This window comes from Aptenodytes patagonicus, chromosome 7 (assembly GCF_965638725.1).
Source record: "Aptenodytes patagonicus chromosome 7, bAptPat1.pri.cur, whole genome shotgun sequence".
Classification (NCBI taxonomy): Eukaryota; Metazoa; Chordata; class Aves; order Sphenisciformes; family Spheniscidae; genus Aptenodytes; species Aptenodytes patagonicus.
The window spans coordinates 32,909,145-32,932,336 of NC_134955.1; the positions used below are offsets into that span (position 1 = coordinate 32,909,145).

At 37.1% G+C, this 23,192-nt stretch overlaps 1 protein-coding gene across 5 annotated transcripts in view; it reads right to left on the bottom strand.

Moving 5' to 3' along the window:
* SIPA1L1 (signal induced proliferation associated 1 like 1) overlaps nucleotides 1-23,192 on the bottom strand; it is a 223,505-nt gene that overhangs the window by 38,859 nt on the left and 161,454 nt on the right. For all 5 annotated transcript variants that reach the window (XM_076344755.1, XM_076344754.1, XM_076344756.1 and 2 more), the window contains 6 exons: nucleotides 20,622-20,796; nucleotides 13,174-13,277; nucleotides 11,797-11,954; nucleotides 7,569-8,145; nucleotides 6,210-6,484; nucleotides 2,521-2,799 (listed from right to left, as the gene is read on the bottom strand). In XM_076344755.1, the coding sequence (XP_076200870.1) occupies nucleotides 2,521-2,799; nucleotides 6,210-6,484; nucleotides 7,569-8,145; nucleotides 11,797-11,954; nucleotides 13,174-13,277; nucleotides 20,622-20,796 (1,568 nt within the window). The remainder of the gene's footprint in view (nucleotides 1-2,520; nucleotides 2,800-6,209; nucleotides 6,485-7,568; nucleotides 8,146-11,796; nucleotides 11,955-13,173; nucleotides 13,278-20,621; nucleotides 20,797-23,192) is intronic.

Below are 23,192 nucleotides of genomic sequence, written 5' to 3' on the forward strand. Positions count from 1 at the left end.
GGCCCTTTCTGGATCACAGGGACCACCGGTATAGATCCCGGTACCCATATTACCAGGTTACCCTTGGTCCTCCATTTCTCCAGCCAATTGAGAGCTGAGCAAAGAACAAATCGTAGGGAGCGAGGCACAGCGGAGCACCATCGCTGCCACCTGCACCAGAAACACGCACAGATTCCAGCACCTCCTGATAGGTGATCTTTACACTATGGAAAGTATGAAAGTTAGTGGTGAAAAATTAAATGAGACAGTAGTTAAGAGGGCTACGCAAATCTCATCTTTGTTGATTTTAGAGATTTTACACAATAAGAATAGAAGTATCTGAGCTTCCCCAAAAGCAAAGCTTTCTTTTATCATGCAGAGAAAAGACAAATGAGTCTTGGAGTGAGCTTATTGCTTTTTTTTTTTTCCCCTCCAGTGTTCCTTTAAAATGACAAAAATGTATTTTTCTTCACTTTAACTGGAAACATGTTAACCTTATGCAGCTGCTGTTATATTTAAACTTGATCCAGCCAAGACTAACATGTTTAGCAGACCAGAAAGATAAGAGAGAGGACATTTTTCAGGCATCCAAAAAAATTCCCAGCCAAACTTAAAAGCTACTTTGATAATATATTTTTAAGGATGAAAAGATCCAATAGAACACTTTCTGAATAATAATTAAAAAAATACTTAAAAGAATGTCTAGAGGAGAAAAACCCCAGCTACATGCCTTGAAAATGAAGGAAATGGAAAGTCAAAGTTTCACTTTTTGAAGACAAATACTGAGTATATGGAAATGTAATTTTCACTTTGCAAATATTTGCCAGGCCATAACCCCCCTCTAGAAGCATCCAGTGACTGGATAAATCTTGGATGCTTTAGGTGTGTGATGTTGCCCACATAGGATTTTATGCACAAGAAAAACACAGTTAATAATACCCCTCAGTGCAACCAAAGGCTCACACTCCTCGGCAGGAGTCGTGGAACAGCCAACTCAAGACTCTAGACAAAACTCTGGTTAATACCATGAAGAGATGGAACCGTCTGCAATCAGTCAGCAACTCAACTGATTCTGATCTTCTGCCACTGCCTTAAACTATGTCTTCCATAATTAGAGAGTGAGATTCTACAGCGCTGGAGAGAGCAAAAATACCCAACACCCCAACTCCTATTCCTTCAAATTCAGCATCTGCCCGTCTTCAAGCTGTAACAGGCAGATACGGCCTGAAGCCATGCAATTTTTATGTTGGTCCAAATATACCATTAGAGAGCTGAGGCCAGTGTCTCACTGGTTTCTGCAACCTTTTTCACAGACAATCTTATCAGGTTGCCTGTGAAATTATTAGTGCTTTCAGCGTTGCAAATTTTCTTTTGCAACTCACTCTGATGGGAGCTTTAAGTATACCTCTATTGAGCTTACATAACGCTACAACTGGGGGGGCACTCTCTAATCAGTTTGAGTGCAGAAGTATGATAGTGTCTAATGAAAAAGAATGTAAGAAAATTAAGTCCTTACCAGCTATTATCATTTCTTAACAAGGTGTCCTACACAGAAGTTTCAATTTCACCTTGGTAGTTTCTTGGTCTTGGCTGTACCGTCTTTGAATATTTATTTTTTTTTATCCCCAGTTCTTCAGGATGTGAAAAATGCTTTAAGTTAGTTCATTAGAGCTCTCTTTAAATTTTCTACAATATGCCTCTTATTTCCACTCCTTTATATTTTTCAGCAACGTAAAGCATGATCAGAATCTGTCTACAGCTTTTTTTTTTTTTAAGGAATTGTCCAAATCAAGAAATACAAGCTACGAGTTTGTTTCCCTCAACAGATCTCTTTGTAAATGCAGAGACAGTGACCGATTTGTACAGATAATCAAAACAATGACAGTCCATTTGAATACTATCAAATACATCATCTTCCATGAAAGAATGAAAATACTGTGACAGGATGTGCCTGATACCTTTATCTTAATAATAATCACTTTCTTGTTTAAAAAAAACAAAACAACAAAAAACCCCAAACCACCCTGGAGAAATGCAAACTTAAAACAATCTCTTCTCTAGCCTAAGAAGTTTAAGAACTCCCCAATCAAATAAATTTGCTTTCTGCGCTGGTCAGAATTCTCTTGCTAAACACCCTGTTAGATACCATTCCTACCTTGAGAGCTTTAGGCGATTCCACCAAGCCTATAAACAAGCTAAAATTTTGATTTACTACTTCAAAATGCAGGAGTTCAGGAACACTTAGATCTAAAACTTTGATTGTAACTCATTTAAAACTTAAATAACAATACAGCAGTTTTAGAATACCATCCAACACAGGGAAACATAGCTTAACAATCCCGTAACACTTCATTTTGTGGTTAATCATGCCAGGAAAGGTACTTCCTTTTGGCTAATGTTTCGCTCATATTCATGTTGCCTTTTGGCTAATTAAAACCAAGATTAAAAGCAGTCTTCAGATACTTAGATAAATCTATTGTGCTTTTTTCCAGACAAGATTCTGAGCAGCAATGAAAAGCCATTTGTGAAGAAGACACGTACCTCCGGCTCTCCAACGGGCGCCCGTCACTAGAGATGCTTCGGGGGATGTTGGCTGCTCGTTCTGGGGGTGGCATTTTCCCTTCTCCTTTCCCAGAGCCAATCCTAGATGTTACTGGACTTTGTATTTGGGATGGTACCTGAGCCACATGAGGTCCCTGCCCTTTGCTTGCATTTCGCTGCCATTTGTTATTATTTCTGAAGGGAAATTTGAATTCATACGACATTCCTTCATTCACTTTGTATTCCATCACTGGCATACGGTAGTTTTCTGAAGAACTCCTGGAAATGAAGAAATTTAACATGCTACTAGAAAAAATAAAATAAATATATCCTGTTCACAAGGACAGAAATCTGAAGACAGAAGCTGAATCAATTCTATGAAACAGTAAATGTAAGATTTTGCTTTTTAGAAACATGTATTTAACAAATTTTGATACTATTCATCTGATTACTGGGTTATAAAAGCTAAAAAATCTGCTAGAAGGGTATCTCCCCTTCCTGATTTAAAGAAAGTCACGGGTTTTAGAACTTACCTGCACCCAGACGATTAAGACCTGAAATGTTTGTTCTTTTTGAGATAAATCTTTCTGATGCACAGACATCCATGAAAAGACAAGATTCCCATGAAATAGTGCATCACGCTTCATTTTCAAACATCTTTGGCTTTAGAGTACCTCAGTTGATAAATTTGCACATTATGAAAACAAAACACTTGCTAAAAATTGTAGATGCCAAGTCCAAACGATGCCCTTTGCTTCCTGAGGATGTACAGGAACAGGACAGCATAAAAATTGGAGTAGAACAGGACACAAGCTAATGCAGTCCACGTAAGATGCAGGGCAAACTTCTGCATACATTTAAAATGAGAGATTTGGAAAGCAGATGTGACCTTCAGGTTCGGTGAGGATAATTTGGGTATTTCTCTTGAAAAATGTGTATACTTCTATTTAAGTGAATTTTTTATTGTGCTTACTTTGTTTACCTACACACATCATTATTTAATGGGAAGGAAAAAGAACCAATCAGTGCAAAATTTTCTACTTCTAGCCCTTCCTCTAAGCGATTACACCATTAGTGCTGAGAAATATCAGTATCTCTTCCCAGCTAAAATACAAAACAAAACAGGTAACTTGTTATCTGGCTGTGCTGACATTAGCAAGTCGTGCAGTCTAATAGGAGTAGACAAAGTGAAACAGTCGGTGCTGAGGTCTTGCTGAGGTCCACAATATACACGTTTTGTGGTTTTACTTTGGCCTACCCTCTAGTCTTGACCTGCAAATTAAATTAGAAGTTGGAAGGCACAAGGTGTGCTTCTGAAGCACACGTAGTTCAGCTTCATCTGAAAGGAAATGTTTGTGTGCACCCAGACCACTTTGATGTGAACCGCTGCATGGTAGATGGGGATGATCAGGAGATTTGTTTTCGAAGTCCACTCACAACCTAACTAAAATCTTGATACCCTTGTTTTTTCTTTTCTCTTCATATTTTATGTCTCTGCTATTCTTTCCCTATTGATTATATACTTTAGTAGTTTGGGTTGCTCTTTTTTTTGGCAGACATAGTTACAGTTTAAGAAGCAAGAATACACAATGTCCTCTTGCTGCTGTGTTCTTAACTTCAAGGTCAGCAATCAGTCCACTAAATGAGTTCAGTGGCAATGTTTTAACGACCATCTTTTAGTAGAGATATAATCATAACAAGGCCTGCCTCTGTGTAGGGCATTAGATTGTGAATCGGGGTATTTGGATATATTTTTGTATCTGCTACTGACCTTGCCCATGTGCCTGTTGGCAAGTCATCTTATCTAATTGCACCCCCGCTCTTCCTCCAACTTCAAGCCAATCAATTTATTAGGATAGGGACTGCTTCTCATATGAATGTACTGTACCAAGCAGAACTGATCTTCATTTTAGTTATGGCCTGTAGAAGTTACTGTAGTAGAAATACTAAATGACCTCCAGAGGACACAACGAAAGGACTCCGATTTTGGAAAACCAATTGCCAAAAGAGAAATTGCTTTCTGCAAAGATTTAAGTCAAGTCTCTAGTAATATATTTCGGATAGCTACAAATTCAAGACACAGTTCCTCAACCTTAATGATTTTGGATACAACAAGCAGGATAAAGAGTTGCTTTATGAAATTTTATAACTAGGCAATAACTCACTGTGAACATTTGCTCACTACAAGACAACAACAAAACTCACTGATGCTGAGTACAGTATTTCAAAAAGTGCAGTAATTTCTCTTCCTGCTATGGGTTTGGATACACTAAAGCTAAGCTTGCTTTTGGCTGTACTTAATTTAGTTCAGGAATAATAGGATCTGTGCTTTCCACACAGATTTTTCTGCTCTAATCCTTTTGCTATGATTGCAGCTGAACTTTCCATTTGCTCGGGCTGCTAAATACTGTACAAAAGCTTTCCAAATACCTCATGGGTGACCTTATGCCACTGCTCATTTTAATCCCTGACATCTATTCAATTTTCCACTAACAACTAAAGGACAAATAAAACTCCTTTTTCTCTCTGCTCCTGTTTTGCTACCAGTTACAACAGGAGTTAGTATGGCTCACAGTAAAAACAAACATGGATTCTTCTTTTATGCAAGTACAAGGTCTTTGCTCGGAGACACAATTTCATATCAAATAAATATGCATTTAAGTTCAGCCTCAACCTTAAGTATACAAAGATTTAGCATCTACCCCTACAAAGATATTGCCTGATTAGAAAACAGCAGTGCAAAACACTCTCTCAGTCTCTCACTGCAAGGAACACATTGAACTTTGGTAACTGTACTTGCTGCTTCTTGGCAAATCTAGCATAAAACTTGAGCTAGCCTGCAGGCAAATTTAGCCTATTAAAGATCATTCCATTTTAATCATATAGCATTTGCAAGATATTAATACAGGATGTCAGGAATATGGGAATCAGATTTAGTGATGTGGCTGAATGCTACAGACAACTGCAGAGAGTTCAGATGGGAGCAGTAAAAATTATAAAAAGCTTTTGTGTCAGTTCAGGAAAAATGGAGGGACTTAATGTCCAATTTAGAAAAAAAGCACGTATTACTGCTTATTTCTGATCAAGCAACATTTTAAAGCTATAAAAGCAATAATGCAGCTGACACAAGCCTCAGGCTTAACACAGATAGGAAGTGAGAGAGATGCAGCAAGATCTACTACTGAGTAAAGAAGAATTTGCAGCAATTTCTCTGGCCAGATCCATACCTTTGATAAACTCTCATCATTTACAGCCTTACTTATTTGTGAAAGTAGAAGAATGTAAGTCTATTCATAGCTTTCGAGAATTACATCCACAGACATTGCAAACTACCAACAAATGGGAAAGCAGGGAGGGAAATGTACAATTAATTTTGATGCATCAAACACACAACTGTCAACAACAAAAAAAATCATTTTATTTCCACGTTAAATTCCATGGAATTTAAAGGACACGTAAGGTTCTTCACACATTTTTAAACTGTGGTAGTCAATGAATATTTTATGGGGCCTGGAGTCTGAATATGGGCAGTTTTTTCTGCTCTCCTCTTTCACCTTACAATACTGGATGCTGTATTATAATTATACCATGGTTTTTGGAGGTTAACACTTATTCTGTGGTGTTCCTTTCCCCCCTGACCCCACAAATCAAGATATAATTTCAGACCAAATGTAGCTATTATACAATACCTGCGTGGTGTGCAGTCCTCATACGGAGGGACGATGACAACCTTCACTGTTACTGATGTTCTGAGAAGATCAATCATTTGCTCATGGCTCAGAGTGGCTACAGCTACCTTGCAGATTTCCACCAGCCGGCTGCCTTGTCGCAGTCCTGCCTGCCACGCGTAGCCGTAGGGCTCAACATCTGCCACAATGCCTTCATAGTTTACATGGAAACCAAGCTGACCCAGACCATTCCTACGCAGAGTCATCTCCACTGTTTCACAGCCCTTAGTCACAAGCTGTGAATTGAAACAAAGACAGAATTTAATGCACAGAGAGACCTTCAGTGCTAACAGAGGTTTAAGGGCTCCAGTTTTGTACAATCAACCAAATCAAGTAATATATATCACAGTCCTGGGTACATAATTAGCTGAAGTGGGTCTTGTCACTAACTACTGTTTTCAGTAGAGTCTGGTTACCCAAGTTCTGCCTTGAAATTTTTACTGAAACCACAGGAATTTTAGAAGATACATGGCAGCACACAACAGAAAAACACCTGGAGTTACACCAGCATGTCTACTTTATCTTTTACACTTTAGTAACCAGCCAACCATTCTACATTTGTAACTGTTTCAGTAAACTGCAAGATTACTTACAGTCAGAATGTGGTGGCATGCAGTTACTAAGCACAGTAAACTGGGGTCTATGCCAACTCTTCTATGTACCATGAGCATGAATACCGCCAAGAGCAATTTAATAGGGCCTGGTTTTCCCTTTTTCCTGGTCATTATACAACTACAGTTGTGAAATTACAGGAAAGACAGTGAAATGTAACACATTCTTTCATAACTTAATTGGATAAAAAATGAGCACGGACAGATGTTTTATAGACAAGATACCATGATTCACTGCATTTTTAGTTTATCACATGCATTCAGAGAATATCTGAAGGTTGCAATAGGGACTGCACCCTGCTGGCAACATAGTAAGTCAGTCTCAAAGATATTACAGCTTCATTTGAAACAAGATTACAACAAGCCTATAAAACAGAGAAAGGGAAGGAAAACAAGGAAGAGAAATAAGGTGAGACTTCTGTATTTATTGGGAGAAATTTACACATCTGAAGGCTCTGCTTTTTTTTTGTTAATATATTGAGACATTTTTGACACACACACAACCAGCTGAGGTTGGCTGATATCTGATAAAAGTGAAAGCAATATTGGATTATGAGAAATAAAAGCAAGAAAGTCCTCATAGATTTCACGATAAACAATTAGAACAGTTTTAGGGATCCCAAGCATTACTTAAATTGAAGCCTTACTTGGTGGTGGGGCATGAGGAGAAAGTAAAGAAGGGGAACCAAACAAGAGAACACATTCTAACCTCCAGCCTTTTGACGATCTCTTTGATATCATCAATGTTGCTGATGAAGCTCTCCAGGGAAACACATTCACCTCTCTCATAAAATATTTTGATATTTGTGTCTGTTGAAGTCCACCCTATCACATCTCGACAGGAGCAATTGAACACCACGCTTTTCGTGTCCTGTTCAATGAGGACTACAAACTCATTAGAGATGCCTAGGAGACAGTCTATTTCCATACCCTTGCTGTAGTCTTTTGCATGGACGCTCCATACAATAGCACCAGAACTATAGATCTCTGCTCCTGGATAAGGCTTGGACTTTTCTTTCTTTTTTGAAGCGAGCGAGATGAAGGGGAACTTGCCAGAAGGGTCAATAGGTGTGTTGGTGACATTCTTCTCTGCCAAGTCTTTCAAGTACTCTTGACGGGTCCTGGTGGCCATCACACGAAACTTTTCTGATTTATGAGCAGCATTCTCTGCATTAATGACTTTGGCTAGTAAGAAGTCCCTGAACACATTTGATTTAGGAAACGTGACACCTTTTGGAATAGGTGGTCCAAAGGATGGTACATCTCTGGATCTTGTCACAGCAACACTAAAAGAAATAAAAGAATAAGGAAGAAGCAGAGTTTTTCACTGTGTGCCATTTCAGCAGTTTTTGAATACAGAAAATAAATTTCCTTTTTTCCTTAAGCCCTCAATTCTCCTCTCCTTTTCTCAGCAATATGCCTATGTTTACATTTAAATCTTGCCAGTGTGGAGATTATGTCCCCCTTACCATATAAACAGAAGGCCACTTATTTTTGCATCCAGGCATTTTTGAGTCATCCTCAGTACCACAGCTTAAAAAGAGCTTCAAGTGCAAAATCATGCTTTTTTTGACAAAGTAATCACTCATGTATGGAAGTTCTGAATTCTGTTTGTTTCTACTATAAACAGAAAATTTCTAACACACACTATTACAAAGGCTAGCTTATAATTTAGCTACCTGAAGCTGAAAGGCTCAACTGAAAGCAATATGAAGTGTATGATCAATACTAGAAATATACATAAAATGGACACATTAAAAAGATAAAGACAATAAAGTCACCTCACAAGGCCAGTTTCACTGTGAGAAGCATCTTCTGGTGACTGAATGCATACATGCTGATTATGTTTTAAACGTATATACTATACTATTATAACATACTGATTATGTTTTAAATTTCCAGATCGAAAACTGCACTAGTTGATATTGCATGCTAGTGATAAAACAGACTCCAAAAATACTAGAAATAAGAAATTTCTTAGACGTTTGGAGACATATATTAGAAATAGATGCTTTCTTTTTCAACTCTTAGTTTCCATACCAAGTGACAGACTGATAATAAGCCTTAGGCAATGCCGACTAGCTATTCTCCCTGGTCAATTCTCTTTTGATACAGAGCGGATGAGAGATGTTTGGCATCACTGAAGATTTGCCATTCCAGTCCAGTATCATTCACTTGGTAATCTGTCCTAAGAAGAGACTGACAACCATACTTCAACGGTTTTGTGACAAGAAATGCTCCAACAGTTCAAATATGATTTACCACATATCTATAACTAGATCTGAAAAAGCATTAACTAATTTTGGCCAAAATATCACGGTAATGGTGTTTTATAAAGAAAAATCGGATGGAACTTGAACACACTAGAAATGTATGTGGTATTTCATTTGGAAGACTGGCTGGTATTATTTTCACACTTTGTTCTAACTTATCTGAATCCTTAAACGTAATCAGAAAAATCCCCTCCCCTGCCCCCCCGCCATCATTAACTGAGGTTGCAGAAATACTAGTAAAGCTTTTGAGGGGGGGGGCACACAGGAACACCAAAAATAAAAATTAAGCCACCCAATCTTTAACCATATCTTCTGTTCTTGGGTGGTGGGGTGTTTTGTTTGTTTGTTTTGGTTTTGTTGTTTTTGGTTTTTTAAATTATATTTTCTGGCAACTGATACTGAAAGATGTGACCGACTGTCATATTTCCTTCAAATGTATGCCAATATATCTAAAAGTATGCAACAGGTGGTGCTCATGATGCAACCATCTGACTCTCGATCATCTTCAGTGGTCCTAAAGGGTCTGTTATTAAGAGATAGAAGCCTAAGCATTAAACACAATTACTGGATGTAATGAAAAACTACCAGTGACGTTTTATTTGATTAGGTATTCAATATCATGAATCACAGGGATAGGAATTTAATCTTTAACATATGCTAGAGAAGTTTTAAAAAGTGAATGATGCCGACAGAAGCCATCAGAAATGTTGTTTATCTTAGTTGGGAGGGAGAATCACTGGCCAAGACAGTGCTTGATTTTATTCCTTTTACGTAGTTTTTAATATAAATTCCAGTACATTTTTATGCTGTATGGCTTCCTGTTTTGTCTAGAATAACAAATCTATGAAACTGTTCCAAATAATTCAGTGAAAAAGAGGTCAAACTTACTTTGAAAAGTTTCCTAGAAAAACTTTTCATAATGGAATTCTGTAAATTTAAATCAAGTATTTGCACTGAGAGGACAAAAAAAGAAAGGATTTTAATCTTAAAGGCAGTACACAGAACATACAGTACTCTGGCAGTCTCCTGTATCAAAATGAACACTGACACTCTCAATTTTTTTTTCCTACCTGCTCCCCCTCCCCTTAAAATTTAAGCTTGTAGCATCACTAAAGCTGAAATTCTCAAATTTTATTCACTAATAGTAACCAGTGAGGCTCCAGCCCTTGTAGTTGTGAACACTTGAAAAACAAAAGCGATTCAGAAGTCTGAAGGTCAGAAATAGAACAATGAGATACTTAAATTTATTACAGTATAACAAGTATAAATCTTTCCCATGCCTTTTAAAAGGAAGAAATTGAAAATATGCAGTCATATTATTTAAAATAATAACGAAAGCAGATCTTTCTCTGTGTTTGTAATATCCAATTCAAATGGAAAATGCATCTGTAGCCCTTGTAGATGTATTTCCTACTTTCCTTTTACTTCAAAATCAGTTTCTGTACAGAGTAAGAGCTGAAACATACGTCTAAAAGTTTAAGAACAAGCTATGTCCACATAAATTATGTAGCAGTGGAATTTGAGTACCTTGAATACCTCAAAATGAGTACCAACATGAACACACCTACTCCAGGAGAATTTAATACACATACAAAGTTCAGCATCAGTTCCAGAAGTGCTGTGTGAGCTTTACCAAACACTTACGGGGAGGGAAAAGCCTTTACACCTTACTATACTTACTTGAAAAACATGAATACATCATCTCAGACACTGCAGTCTTAGCTCTTCCTCTAAATAAGCACTTGACTGAATGAAACACTTAGGTGAACATTTGTATTTCAGTAAAGACAAGTTAATTCTAAGGCTATCTCATTTCAAGATAACTACTCTAAATCCATTACTCTGACACTTCATATTTTAAATAAAGAAGCTTTAGAAAAGTTTGTGAGATCAGTCAACATTTAAAAATAAAAATACATTAAGAGTTCAGGATATAACAAAGGTAAAAAGTTTCATTGACCGTAAAAAGAAGTGTAACTCAAAAACATCATTTCTATATGCCTTCCATTTGGTTAAAAAATTATGCTAAATAGGAATCATCTTGCAATTCTTTATTATATGTTACTATCAGTTACCATTTTCTATTTTAATCATACTGACTTTAAGGTCACACTAAGATTTTTTTTTTTTGCTGCATAATGCTCTGGAATGTCTTTGTTGGCCTGAAACGAGATAAAAAATTAAGGTATTTCAAACAAAGTATTTCAGAGAGCTTAGCTTCTTTCTGAAAGGTTAGTCATACTTTTTCACTGTCTTAATTTCAAAAATGGAACATAAGTTCAAATGCCCAAATTAAACAAAAAGTAAATTCATAAGAATCAAAATAGAAATACTCTTCTAGCATACTCTTAATGAAGAGAATAAAAAGGAAGTGAGGATGGAATTTTAAAATCATTCCCAAATGCTTGATTTTATATTATATGTGTGTGCGCATGTGTGTGTGTGTACAGACATACTGACAGCATTAATTTCCTCATTGGGTATGTTTCCTTTACATACTCATGTGTGTCTATTTACTTTTTAAAAAGCGTACTACATTCACATGATCGAAAATCTCCTCGACCCCTATCTTTCATTATGTTTCCCTACTGAGAATTTAAGAGAGGAATGACACCTCCCTTTGCACTCAAATTCCATGTTTTCAGTGAAAATAGCGATAGTTACCTGTAACAAACGCTGTCAGTACAGGGACTGTGCACTCTTACAATGACAAAGACGTGCTGGAAGTGGGATCGAATGTTCTTTGGGCTGAACGGTTGTGCTCCAGGCTCCTGGAAAACTATTGTCACAATATCATTTCCAATATGTCGTTTTCTCAGAAGCTTTAACAAAAAAAAAAAGCATAAGTTAAAACACAGTCTTTTCACAATTTTCAATTATTTATTTCTCATTATTATAAATTACTATTGTTCAATTTTTTTTATTCCAAGTGATACTTCAAGCTGAAAACTGAAACAGTTGGGGATTTATATGACAAGTACCAGAATATTAGTTATTCATCTACTAAGTTTCAGGCATGGGCATTTTCATTTTTATAACAATTTCATTTCTACATGTAACATACAGGAAGACCTTGTTGGGGAAAATTTTAAGCTAAACAGAGGAAAAACAGCAGCAAAACCTGCTATATCAGAGTAATCAGTGATACATGGAAGCTGGAAAACACTCCTCACTTCACACATTTTTACAAGCCAGAAGCAGGTTCTATTTCAAGTTGAAAATAGTTGTCATTGTCCTTAAGACACGCTATAATAATTTTCTGATAGGCTTCTTTCAGTAAATCCAAGACTACAGTAAAAGAGAAAGGTAAACTACAAAGCAGTGTAACATTTAGTGTACAAAAGCAAACTAAAAAGAATGCTGTGTTATCTTTCATTGTTAAAGGAAATTTCTATTTTATTTGCAGAAACACAAAATGACATCATTTCTAGAGTAAAATGCATACACATCATACACAAGACGGCCTACTATTTAACAAGACCAGGTACTTCAGAGTAACAAAGCAGGTCAGCCTACATAGCTCTTCAGTATAATAAAAAAACTTAAAAAAAAAAAGAGAAAGGATTTTGTCTCATGGCTTCTTGTGTAGCGTGCTGGACCACCCACTTGTCACCTCTGATTCTGTGCATATTACAATTTGCTGAATGCATTCCTTAAAGTGCAATGGACTTTGCTGCAGAAGGTTGAAAATCATGTCAAGTACACTATGGTCCCTTTGACATAAGATATGAACTCTTATTTATGTAACACAGATGTGCTACCGACATTATTGTATAATATTTAGATCAAAGTTTCAGTAAATAATGCATAATTAAATAGAAAACAGTCCTATGGAGAAAAATCTACCTATGATGTACCTACAATGATCTGCTTTGCTCATCTTCCTGACACAGAGATGGCCAATTTTATTTTTTGATACTTTTGATTCTTTAAGTGTTTTCTTTGCGAGTAACAAATGAAAGTTGTCATAAATATTCAATAAGTTCAGCTACTTTTCAGATGGAGGAAAAATTAATTCTAAATAGGCATGGTCCATCTTACCTGTTGCTTGTTGTTTGGAGTATATGGCAACATAGTAGAAACGTGGAACATGATTTCATAGTCCTTGTATGTTGTGTATAGAGAGTGAGTACCCGTTGAATCAGCTTCAGTTAAAGAAAAAAGAAAATAAAAGCATTATTTTAAAAAAAGTTTAAAAACAAAGCTCCATTATTATCAAAGAAAATCATCAGGCAAGACAAGAATTCCTATTCATCCTCGATCATAGCTGAAATGTCAGCAAGTAAAAACTTACCCAGAGTTTATTCACCTGCCAAAGCAAATGACACATATAGATGGCACATATAATTTTGCGCACTTTTCCCAATGAGGAACTTGTTAGGAATAGGGAATTTATACCAGAAAACCCTGAAGAAAGCCTATTTGAGCATGAAAAGTGGTAACAAAGCCTGAAATAATTTTCAGACACCACCCAATATCTCAGGCTAATCGGAATGAAACTGAACTGTAAGGAATGTGAAAAGGACTTCAGAAAGGAAGGTAGACAGATACTGCAAACGAATACCATGATCTCATGCATAATTAAGTATCAGTGGACATATAACCCACAATATATGAAAGAACAGAATGGGTTCTTTTAAACAAATATCAGGACTCTAAATTAACTGTAATGAAGTCAGATAAAACCTTCACTAAAACAGGTGCTTTATGGATAGGAGCAGTCAAAAACCCAAATAGGATGCTAGCATGCTTACAGCTGATGATGGAAAAAGCCCACAACAATGACATTATAATGCTGGTATATTAATCAAAGGTACTCTCACCTGTTTTGGGTTCTGGCCACCCTATTTTAAAAGTTATAGAAGAAAGAGAAGGGATCCAGAAACAGGCCACAAAAATAATTATACGTGGATGGAGAGACTTCCATGTGGAGAGAAAATGATAAAAACTAGGATTATGAAGTTTAGAAAGAAAAAAAAAAGAGGGGATATTATTAAAGTTTACAAAGTGTTGGTTGAAGACAACACTTGATTACAGACAAATTGGGAACTTCTGTTTTTACTTTTTTCCCTCTCAAAAAAAAGAGACCTTGAAAAATGTTCCATTAAGTAGTAACACATTTAAAGCTGAAATAGTGAATATATTCTATTAAATATAACTGCTGTCCACAGTGCAAAAAGCCCATTTTCAAACAGAATTTTAAAAATAACTAGATTTATATATGGAAAAAGGCATCCTGGTTATTTGAAGTTATATAAACATGCTACCATATTATATAATCCCAGCTATTTATAGCAATGTATTTTAAAAAGCTGTTAAATACTACACCTTGGCATTTTTTATTAGCAGAGAGATCATGTTACTAAGGAGATAATAGCTCTGAGATTTGTGAGGCATTTACAATAACATAAATATACAGTTTATTTACCCAGATTTTGGGTATAAGCTTTGACAAGAAGTTTTCGTTTTCTGTCAAATTTGGAATAATAAAATAGAGGTAGCTTTGCTGTAAATGAAAAACCGCAACATCATCTATAAAATGAAATGGAAAGTTTTCTACATTATAGCTGCATAGAGATTTTGCATTCTAAATCATCTATATAGAATAAAATGGGGATAAGAATAAAAAAAGGTTCCTAGAATCTTATCAAAAAATCTCAGTTAATGTTTCAAGAAGACTGGGCTCTCTTTTGCAGCACTCAACATTGCCATTACGAAAAACTAGCTAGCTGCTAAACATTTTCTTTTTAATGCTAATTACAACAGCATGACAGCTGAAAGGGAATCATTTCATCTTGCACTCAGTTCACAACAGCCTCTATCCTCTCCCTGATCACTGCAATGCATGCTGAAGGAGGCAGATGCACCTGAAAGTCACCTAAACATCAACATAACTCCTCACTGGCTTTTTTTGTCTAACTGTAAATATGCTAATTTGTACATCATCTTTCATAAATAGAGCACACAAAAATATTACAAAGAACTGGAAAGGGGGAGCAGGTTCAAAAAGAAAGGGAAGTGGGTAAGAAGACATACAGGGGAAGGAAGGCCACAAAAGAGGGGAAGGGGCCCTAAAGGGGTTGGGGGGAAGAAAAGAATAAAGCAATTCTGACAAATAATATGCTAGAACAACACCTATGCATTTAAGCCAAACTTTCAACTTTCCTGGATGGACTTCAGTTCAGGCAGAAAAGCGTTCTTTCTCAGAACAGCACTGGTTCTGCAAACGAAGTAATAAGGCTACAATCCAAGTGACACATTTAATGATTCCAATTATTTCCAAGTACTTCACAGCTTAAATCCCTGTTATTCAAATCCAACTACAGACAGAAGTCCATATCCACTACAGACTGTGCATCTTTCTCACCATTCAGATTTCTTCTTTCTTAGAAGTCAAGAATACTTTTTCTGAAGTACAACACAATAATTACAGGCGTTTGCTCTAAATTAAATCACTGCCATTGCAATAAAATCCAAGACTGCGCACTGGAATAATAACCATCATTTCAAGGTCAGAACTGTAAGCCAGCACTGCAGTCTACTTTGATTTCCTTGTATTTAACAGAGGCCCGAGGGATCTACAAATTCATTAGCACCTTTTTACACTGAAGACATCCCCTCCTGCCATCAGTTTATGGCATACCTATTGATGCTGCCTTCTCAGACTTGTGCCATTACTGGATTTAGTTACTTAGCTGAGGACTTATCTGACCTTCTTTTCCTTCCATCATTATTCACCTTTAAAAATCCACCTTATTCTTCTGTCCTTCCAATGTTTCTCGGCTATCTTCACAAGGACTGTCTTAACAGGTTCCCATTTAAGTGTTTTTTCAAACAGCAGCAGTGCTCAAAACTGTGATTGACACCACCAGCATACTGCTGATAAATTCACCTCACTGAAGCCAAAGGACTTTGTCAGCTTCTACAGCAGCTTTTAAAACCTCTGCACTAGAAAACTGTATAAAAACCAGTACAAGTACAAACTCTAACTCAGTGTTTCAAAGGAAAACATGTTGCAAGGAATTGTAGGAAAACAAAAAATAAACAATACTGATGAGGCAGGAGAAGGAACAGCCATTGCTACAAACTGCAGCAGTGCTCACAATTAAAGGCACAAGAAGTTTCAGAGCTTAATGTTTTTCCCATCTACCTTTGCTGTTAACAAGTCCTGCCTTATTTCTAGTTTCTCCTAGTCATTGGCCCAAATTCAGCAGCTGTCAAACCTGCTCTCCTTTGTTATACAGAAGGATTACACCAAGCACTCATGTTCAACTTCTGTAATAGCCAAGTTGTTCTCAGAGACTATTTCCGAGGACAGAATCCTTTATTTTGTAACATACAGAAGTATATGTGTAATACAAACACAGAGAAATGCAGATGGACTTCCCCCCATCCCCATTTCTGCTTCTTAAGCAATCGAGGAAGCTCTGACCTCCGTTGGCTATTTGTCTCCCAGCAAATGTCTCAAACCCAACAGTAAGTCTATTCTTACTTCTGCATGGTTGAAAAGATGTTAAATAGTACAAGTTAAGAAGGTAATCTATCTGTATTATTTCAGTAGAAACACTGGGGTTTATTGACAACCCTTAAATGAAATGTCAATTTGAAGTCCATTCATTCCCCAGATTTTTAATCTATTTAATATCTTCTGTGCTATTTTTATATTCTTCTCATGTCTTAACCAAAAAGTTATGCAGTATAAACATCTCATACAGAAACCTACCATTATTAGCTAGGTTTATGAATTATCTCATGATGAGATTATAAACTCCTACAACTCACATTAATCAATCTCCTTCATTTCCTGCACCAACCACGCTACCACTCTGCTGGACACACATGCCAGGTTACCAGGCCTAGCATTATCCAGCTGATCCCATTTACCAATTTAAAATACTGAGAAATAAGACTAAGTGAGGGGGAGGGAAATAAAGCATGCATACAACTAGAAAATAAAGTAAAATGACTGAAGTTATAATTTGAAAGATTACTGTGATGTTTATTACTTTAAAGTGATGCCTATAAACTTCCTAGCAACCATGGGATAGATGACATTTTCAAGCTCTATTTCCTATCCAAAGTCTGTAGGCTGCCAGGAGATAGACTGCTTCCCCTCTGGTAACTCTAGCAATATACAAACAAAACTTTAAAAGTAACAGCTCTTTTCCACAGTGGCACTGGCACAGATCCAAAGCTAAAGCCCTTGAAGGATCCAATATACTTAAATAGGTTTTCAGTTAATAGGATGCGTGAGATTCCAATTTTAAAAATTGGCTCTGTTACGAATACTTACCAATTAGGCCCCTAATTCTAAAAATTTCTAAGAACAACAACTGTTCCAAAACTGCCTTTTGCTAGAGCAACTTTACTTTTCTAAATTTGCATAAATTAAAAACATCTTGTGAAAATTTCTGGAGTACATATACAAATCAGCTTCCCTCCATGCTGAGAAAATGTTTCATCGTGTCTTACATCATGCATCTGCTTTTCATAGGTTGCGAAGTATTGGCAAAGGTATAGGAACTAGCAAAGTAGCCTACATAGCTCTGAACTTTCTTGCAAGTTAACGAACAGACATTTGTTTTCAAGAGCATCTTTGCAATCAGCTGTGCTGACATTAAACAGAATTTTTATGCAGGAAAATTTCCTGAGTAATGAGACAGCAAGAACTATTTCATCACAGTGACCTCTAGCAACAGAAAAGCAGAGCTGGAAAAGGGAGAAGCTCGCTTCCTAGCTGTAGACCTAGCTGTTTCAACAAAACCCTATAAACCTAAGTCATGGTAAAACCCACAACCTCCTCCTTTGCGGGCCTTTCTGTGTTAGGGCCAAGGCAAAAAAGACTGATTGATTACTTTGGGTTGCTATCGAAGATGTATGGCCTGTCTGCATTCAGCTGTTCACATATTCCCCATACCTGAGATGCAGCTCTTGCGACCATCTCGTCTTTAGCATTTTGCCTACCACAAGGTGGCTTTTTTTTTGGCCATTTCCTATGCAGAATATGCAATAAGGGTTTCCGAATGTAGCTATCCAGAGCTTAGTGTTGTGCCCCCAAAACACCACGTTCTCTTCCACCACTTCCAGTCTGTGCTTTGCATACTGGCAGAAAGGAAAACATAGCACCATCAAGATAAATTACAAGAGTCTGTTGCCATTGTTCACATTTGCTGCTGTCTAAACCTGCTCATTAAGAACTCACATATGCTGTGCAGTCACATGTTTCCTCAGTGAGCCTGCAGACAATGTAACCCAAAAGATTTCAGACACCTTAGGAGCTCCTAAGCAGTTCTAGCTCATGAGGTCCCATGCATGTGAGCTTGTAAACCTTGACCGAAAGAAGACATAGGAAACCCTTCATGAAAGCAACAGTTTCCACTCAGAGCATCCCCCCTTCCTCTCTGATCACAGTGAAGCGTTCATGTAAAGCCTCTCAATTTTTGTATTTTTAGATACAGAATGGAGCTGGTAGGTCTACTAGGCAACGTGAAAAAAGACACGTCAGCTCTCAACATGGAGTGGAAAACCTTCAGTACAAGACGACAACTCTTAAAACCAGGAGAGATTCAGTCAATTAAAAGTTTACATACATGTCCATTCAACAGGTGCTAGATTGTAGTACCTAAAATCAAAACCTGACAAAATTATTTCCCTGAGTCAGAAGCAACAAGAAGGAACTCAAACATTATTGAAAAATTCTGCTGTTTAGAAGAAAATTTTAAACAAGTACTAAGACACAGTTACAGCTTTCATGGGTATATCCAAGCAGATGAGTCAACTCTTAATCATACAGCATTTACATGTACTAGAAACCAGCGTGTGTGGACTGACACCAAAAAAGGGGTTTTTTTCAGATGTCTTAAATAACTAAGCCAGAAGAAAGTGAAGAGAGGATTTTACTTTAATTACTGAAAGTAACAAGAAGGTCACAGTGTAAAACCAGAAGCCATGAAATAACAGGTATTTTCTGTTTTCCATACACATTTGATTTTTGACCTAGCTTATTTTTATAACTGATGAAATAGTACTTTGGAGCTGCAGAAAAGGAAAACCCAGCCTCAGAATTATTGTATGGTATGTTTCCAGTAAAGGCAAGGCAATGTTACAGCAAGAAACTGCCTGGATTTCACCTGCAATCACGTATATAATCCTAGCCACTAAATCTAAAGGCACTGAATTCAAACTTGGACAAGTGCATAGGAAGGTTACCAGGTAATACTGCGTGGGGGGGAGGGGCAGAGAAATCCACGCCTCCCATACCAATAAAAGACTTGGCTTATTAAGGGTAACATCACAAAAGCATAGAGGAGACACAACCGCAATGTGTAAATGCACTCAAGGGAGTAAATACAACAGAGGGAATATAAGTATTGCAACTAAAAGAATGCTGGCTCAATGGTAAATATGTGCGAAATAGGTATTAATTTAGGTTTAAAACCCCAGGAAGTTTTATAACCCTCTGAGGAGCGATGATTAGGCTGATCAAGAACAGCCTGAGGAGATGGCAACGTGATCCCTGTAAGAATCAAGGACACAAGGTAGAACAGTAGAGCACTAAAGCACAGCAAGTTACTGTATTTGTGATAGGAGACCCCCATGACAGGAGCACAGTTTTTGGTGCACTGAAGTTGATGAATACTTTTCAGCTTTCATGAATCAACTACTTAATTCAATTTCCTTTGCTGCAAGTGAGCAAAATAGCAAAAGATTTCCATAGGAACTGGTTACAAAGAAAAGGAAGACAGGCCAAAATTTTCCCCTGAGTATTTTTAAATAGATTTACAAATGGAATATAGCACACGCTAGCTGATAAACAGGTATTTCACAAGCTTGATTCCAAAAGTAGGGAGTTTCTTTTATAGATACTGTCGCCCAAGACCATCTTTCCACTGCATTTTTGTTGCACTATATTATCAGCTTTAACTGTAAAACGTAACTGCCAAATCCAGTTTAATTTCCATAACTAAAAAGAAATATCACAGAGAGAGGAATACATTTGATAGCAGGAGTAAGACAAAACTGCCTAAAAGAAAAACTACATGCAACAGACAGACCAGAAATACAATAGATCAACTTGTCACGGTGGAGTTACATAGATGGGTTCTCGAAACTTTTTTGGTGACAGCCTATTAGCATATCATTAAAAGAAATTATGACATACCAACTGTATTGATTACTCTTTAGACAACACACTGATGACGGATTTGCAATGCCGATAATGGTTCCATAGTTACTGGTTTCGTGTTGCAGCTTTATTGATAATTTCATACCAAATTAGTACAAATATCCAATAATTATCAGAGTTGAAAGACCATATGAGTATAGGTCAAATTACATACTTGCTCTACTTTCACTTCTAATGTTGAGCAACTGTCTTCCTATAGCAAAGAGGTTATTTTTAAGAACTCCCTATAGAAAGTCAGTTAGCAACCATACGATGCATTTCGTTCACTTAAGGGAGGGGAAAAAAAAAAAAGAAAAAGCCTTACTCTTTGTATCCAGCTGAGCACGATACTTTTCAAATCCCTTGAGTCGAACTCGTTCTCCCAAGAGCTGAAGAAACTCTTCAAAGGCTGGACCTGCTGATTCATTATTATACATTTCCTCTTCTGTGCTTTGCCCGGCTTTACAGTACATGATACCCACCTTAAGTTGGTAACTTAACTGCAAAGGGAAAAAGATTAAAATCTTGTATGTATACCAAGTGATGCAGCAACTTATTTACTGAATTCACTTCATATTTTTTAATAAACCCATAATTCACAAAAATACCTACTTATCAGTCTAATTTCAAATGGCAGTCTAGTTCCAAATACTCTCATTGTTTTCCACCATAATTGCCTCGATGATAGTATATTTCATCTAAAGATGTCAAAATGCTTTCTGAAGTGAAACAAACATTAATGTTCCTTATTTTCAGGAACTCTGGCAGAGAGCAAAGGAGAGCCTTGGAGTTTACGCATGTAATTCATCTAGTAAAAATGCATACTTATTGCAGGGTAAATAATCTTTCCTCCCACACAGGAATTTCTGCAGAGGCTCCATTTTAAATAAATACCAAGCAGACCTGCCAGAGGAAAATCACAAGAAAGTCTATCGAAACTGGCATGAGATTTACAAGTTTGATCTACAGGTTAGTGGGAAGTGAAAACAGTTATTTGCAAGGGCACTGGAAGCAGTCATCTGCATATAGTGTGATTTGCTCTCAAAGCTTCTATCACAGGTCGTGAGACAAAAGGGTTTGGAACTTGCTGGGATGATGTGGACACACATAATTAAACTGAAATTCGTTAATTTTAACTTATTATATTTATGGTGGGATAATTTAAAAGCCCTCAGAAGTGGTCCTACTCTGTCTCTAATGAAAGTCAATTTTAAAATAAAAAAAAAAAAAGTCTGAAAATTGCAGCTTTACTGCATTCTTCTTTTACTGCCAAAAGATGAATGGTGACAGGGATGAAGTATTAGCAGTAGGAAAATAAGTAGGGGGAAAAAGAAGGGTAAATTTCAACCTGGCTTGAGTACTCCAGCTGAAAAAGTTAAGCATATGTAATGAATCACAGTTCTAGGCTGTTTCTTTTTTCCCCTCCAGAATGTTCCTTATTTTATCATCTGACACAATGACTACTTGACTTGCATCTTCTAAATATGTCCAAATTTCTTATGATAAAATATGAGTACAGCATAGAATCACAGAATGGTTTGGGTTGGAAGAGACCTTAAAGATCATCTAGTTCCAGCCCCCCTGCCGTGGGCAGGGACACCTTCCACTAGACCAGGTTGCTCAAAGCCCCATCCAGCCTGGCCTTGAACACTTCCAGGGATGGGGCATCCACAACTTCTCTGGGCAACCTGTTCCAGTGCCTCACCACCCTCACAGTAAAGGATTTCTTCCCAATATCTAATCTAAATCTACCCTCTTTCAGTTTAAAACCGTTACCCTCATCCTATCATTACACCCCCTGATAAAGAGTCCCTCCCCATCTTTCCTGCAGGCCCCTTTTAAGTACTGGAAGGCTGCTATAAGGTCTCCCCGGAGCCTTCTCCTCTCCAGGCTGAACAACCCCAACTCTCTCAGCCTGTCCTCATCTCAATCTATTTCTTATGAAAGAAACATACGCAGGCCAACTTCCAAAACTGCAGCTAAAAAAAAAATAAAATTTCAATTTCGTGCCTTGAAGTAATATTTCTATTTCCTTTTCTCTCATTGTTAACTATTTGAAATGCTTTCTGTGTAACTATAAAGGAAATATGCTCTTTCAGCACTAGAGACCCAACCAAAAACATTCACCTTTAAGAATGAAGACTGCATATTTTGGGCACCCAAGTATTAAGATTTGAAGCAAAGATATTTATTGGTAAAACAAATACCTAGCACATGCAAATTAATGTTACAATTTATTATTATGATTATTTATTTCAAATCCCTATTCACTAAAAAAATAAAAAAAATTCAAAACAACCATCAGTGTACACAATGCTCGAAACAATCCAGATACAGATGGATGGCACACACTTTTTTTTTTGTAAAACATTCTGCATGATGACTGATTAAGATTTAAATTTTCTCAGGAATCACGGAAGGTAGATGAGGTTTGCGGGTACATTTCTATGACCTCTGCTTAGCTAGCGAACTACATGATCCCACTCGCTGCAAACTTAATGCCTCACAACAGCCAAACTTAGTGCCTTCACTGACAGGGATATGTGCTCTCACAGAGAACCTGGACCAGCTACTGCTGACATGTGGGAAGAGAGGAGAGAGGAAGGGAGAGAGGAAGGGTGGTGAGAGGTGGCCGCTGTTGCTGCTCCTGCCAGAACAACTGCCATCACTTTCTGTATCATCAGTAGCAGGTCCTGTCTTGGACTGTTCAGGCAATGTTTGCTGCTCAGATATGCTCTTTGTCCGCTCCCAGGGAAATACGATGGATGGAAATGTTTCATGGCACCACAATGCCTTAGCTGCACTGCTAATTACAATAGTTTCTAGTAATTTTACTTAAACAAGTTAGGACAAAGAAAATCATTCTCACCAAGCACACCTACACTATTTAAGCTTC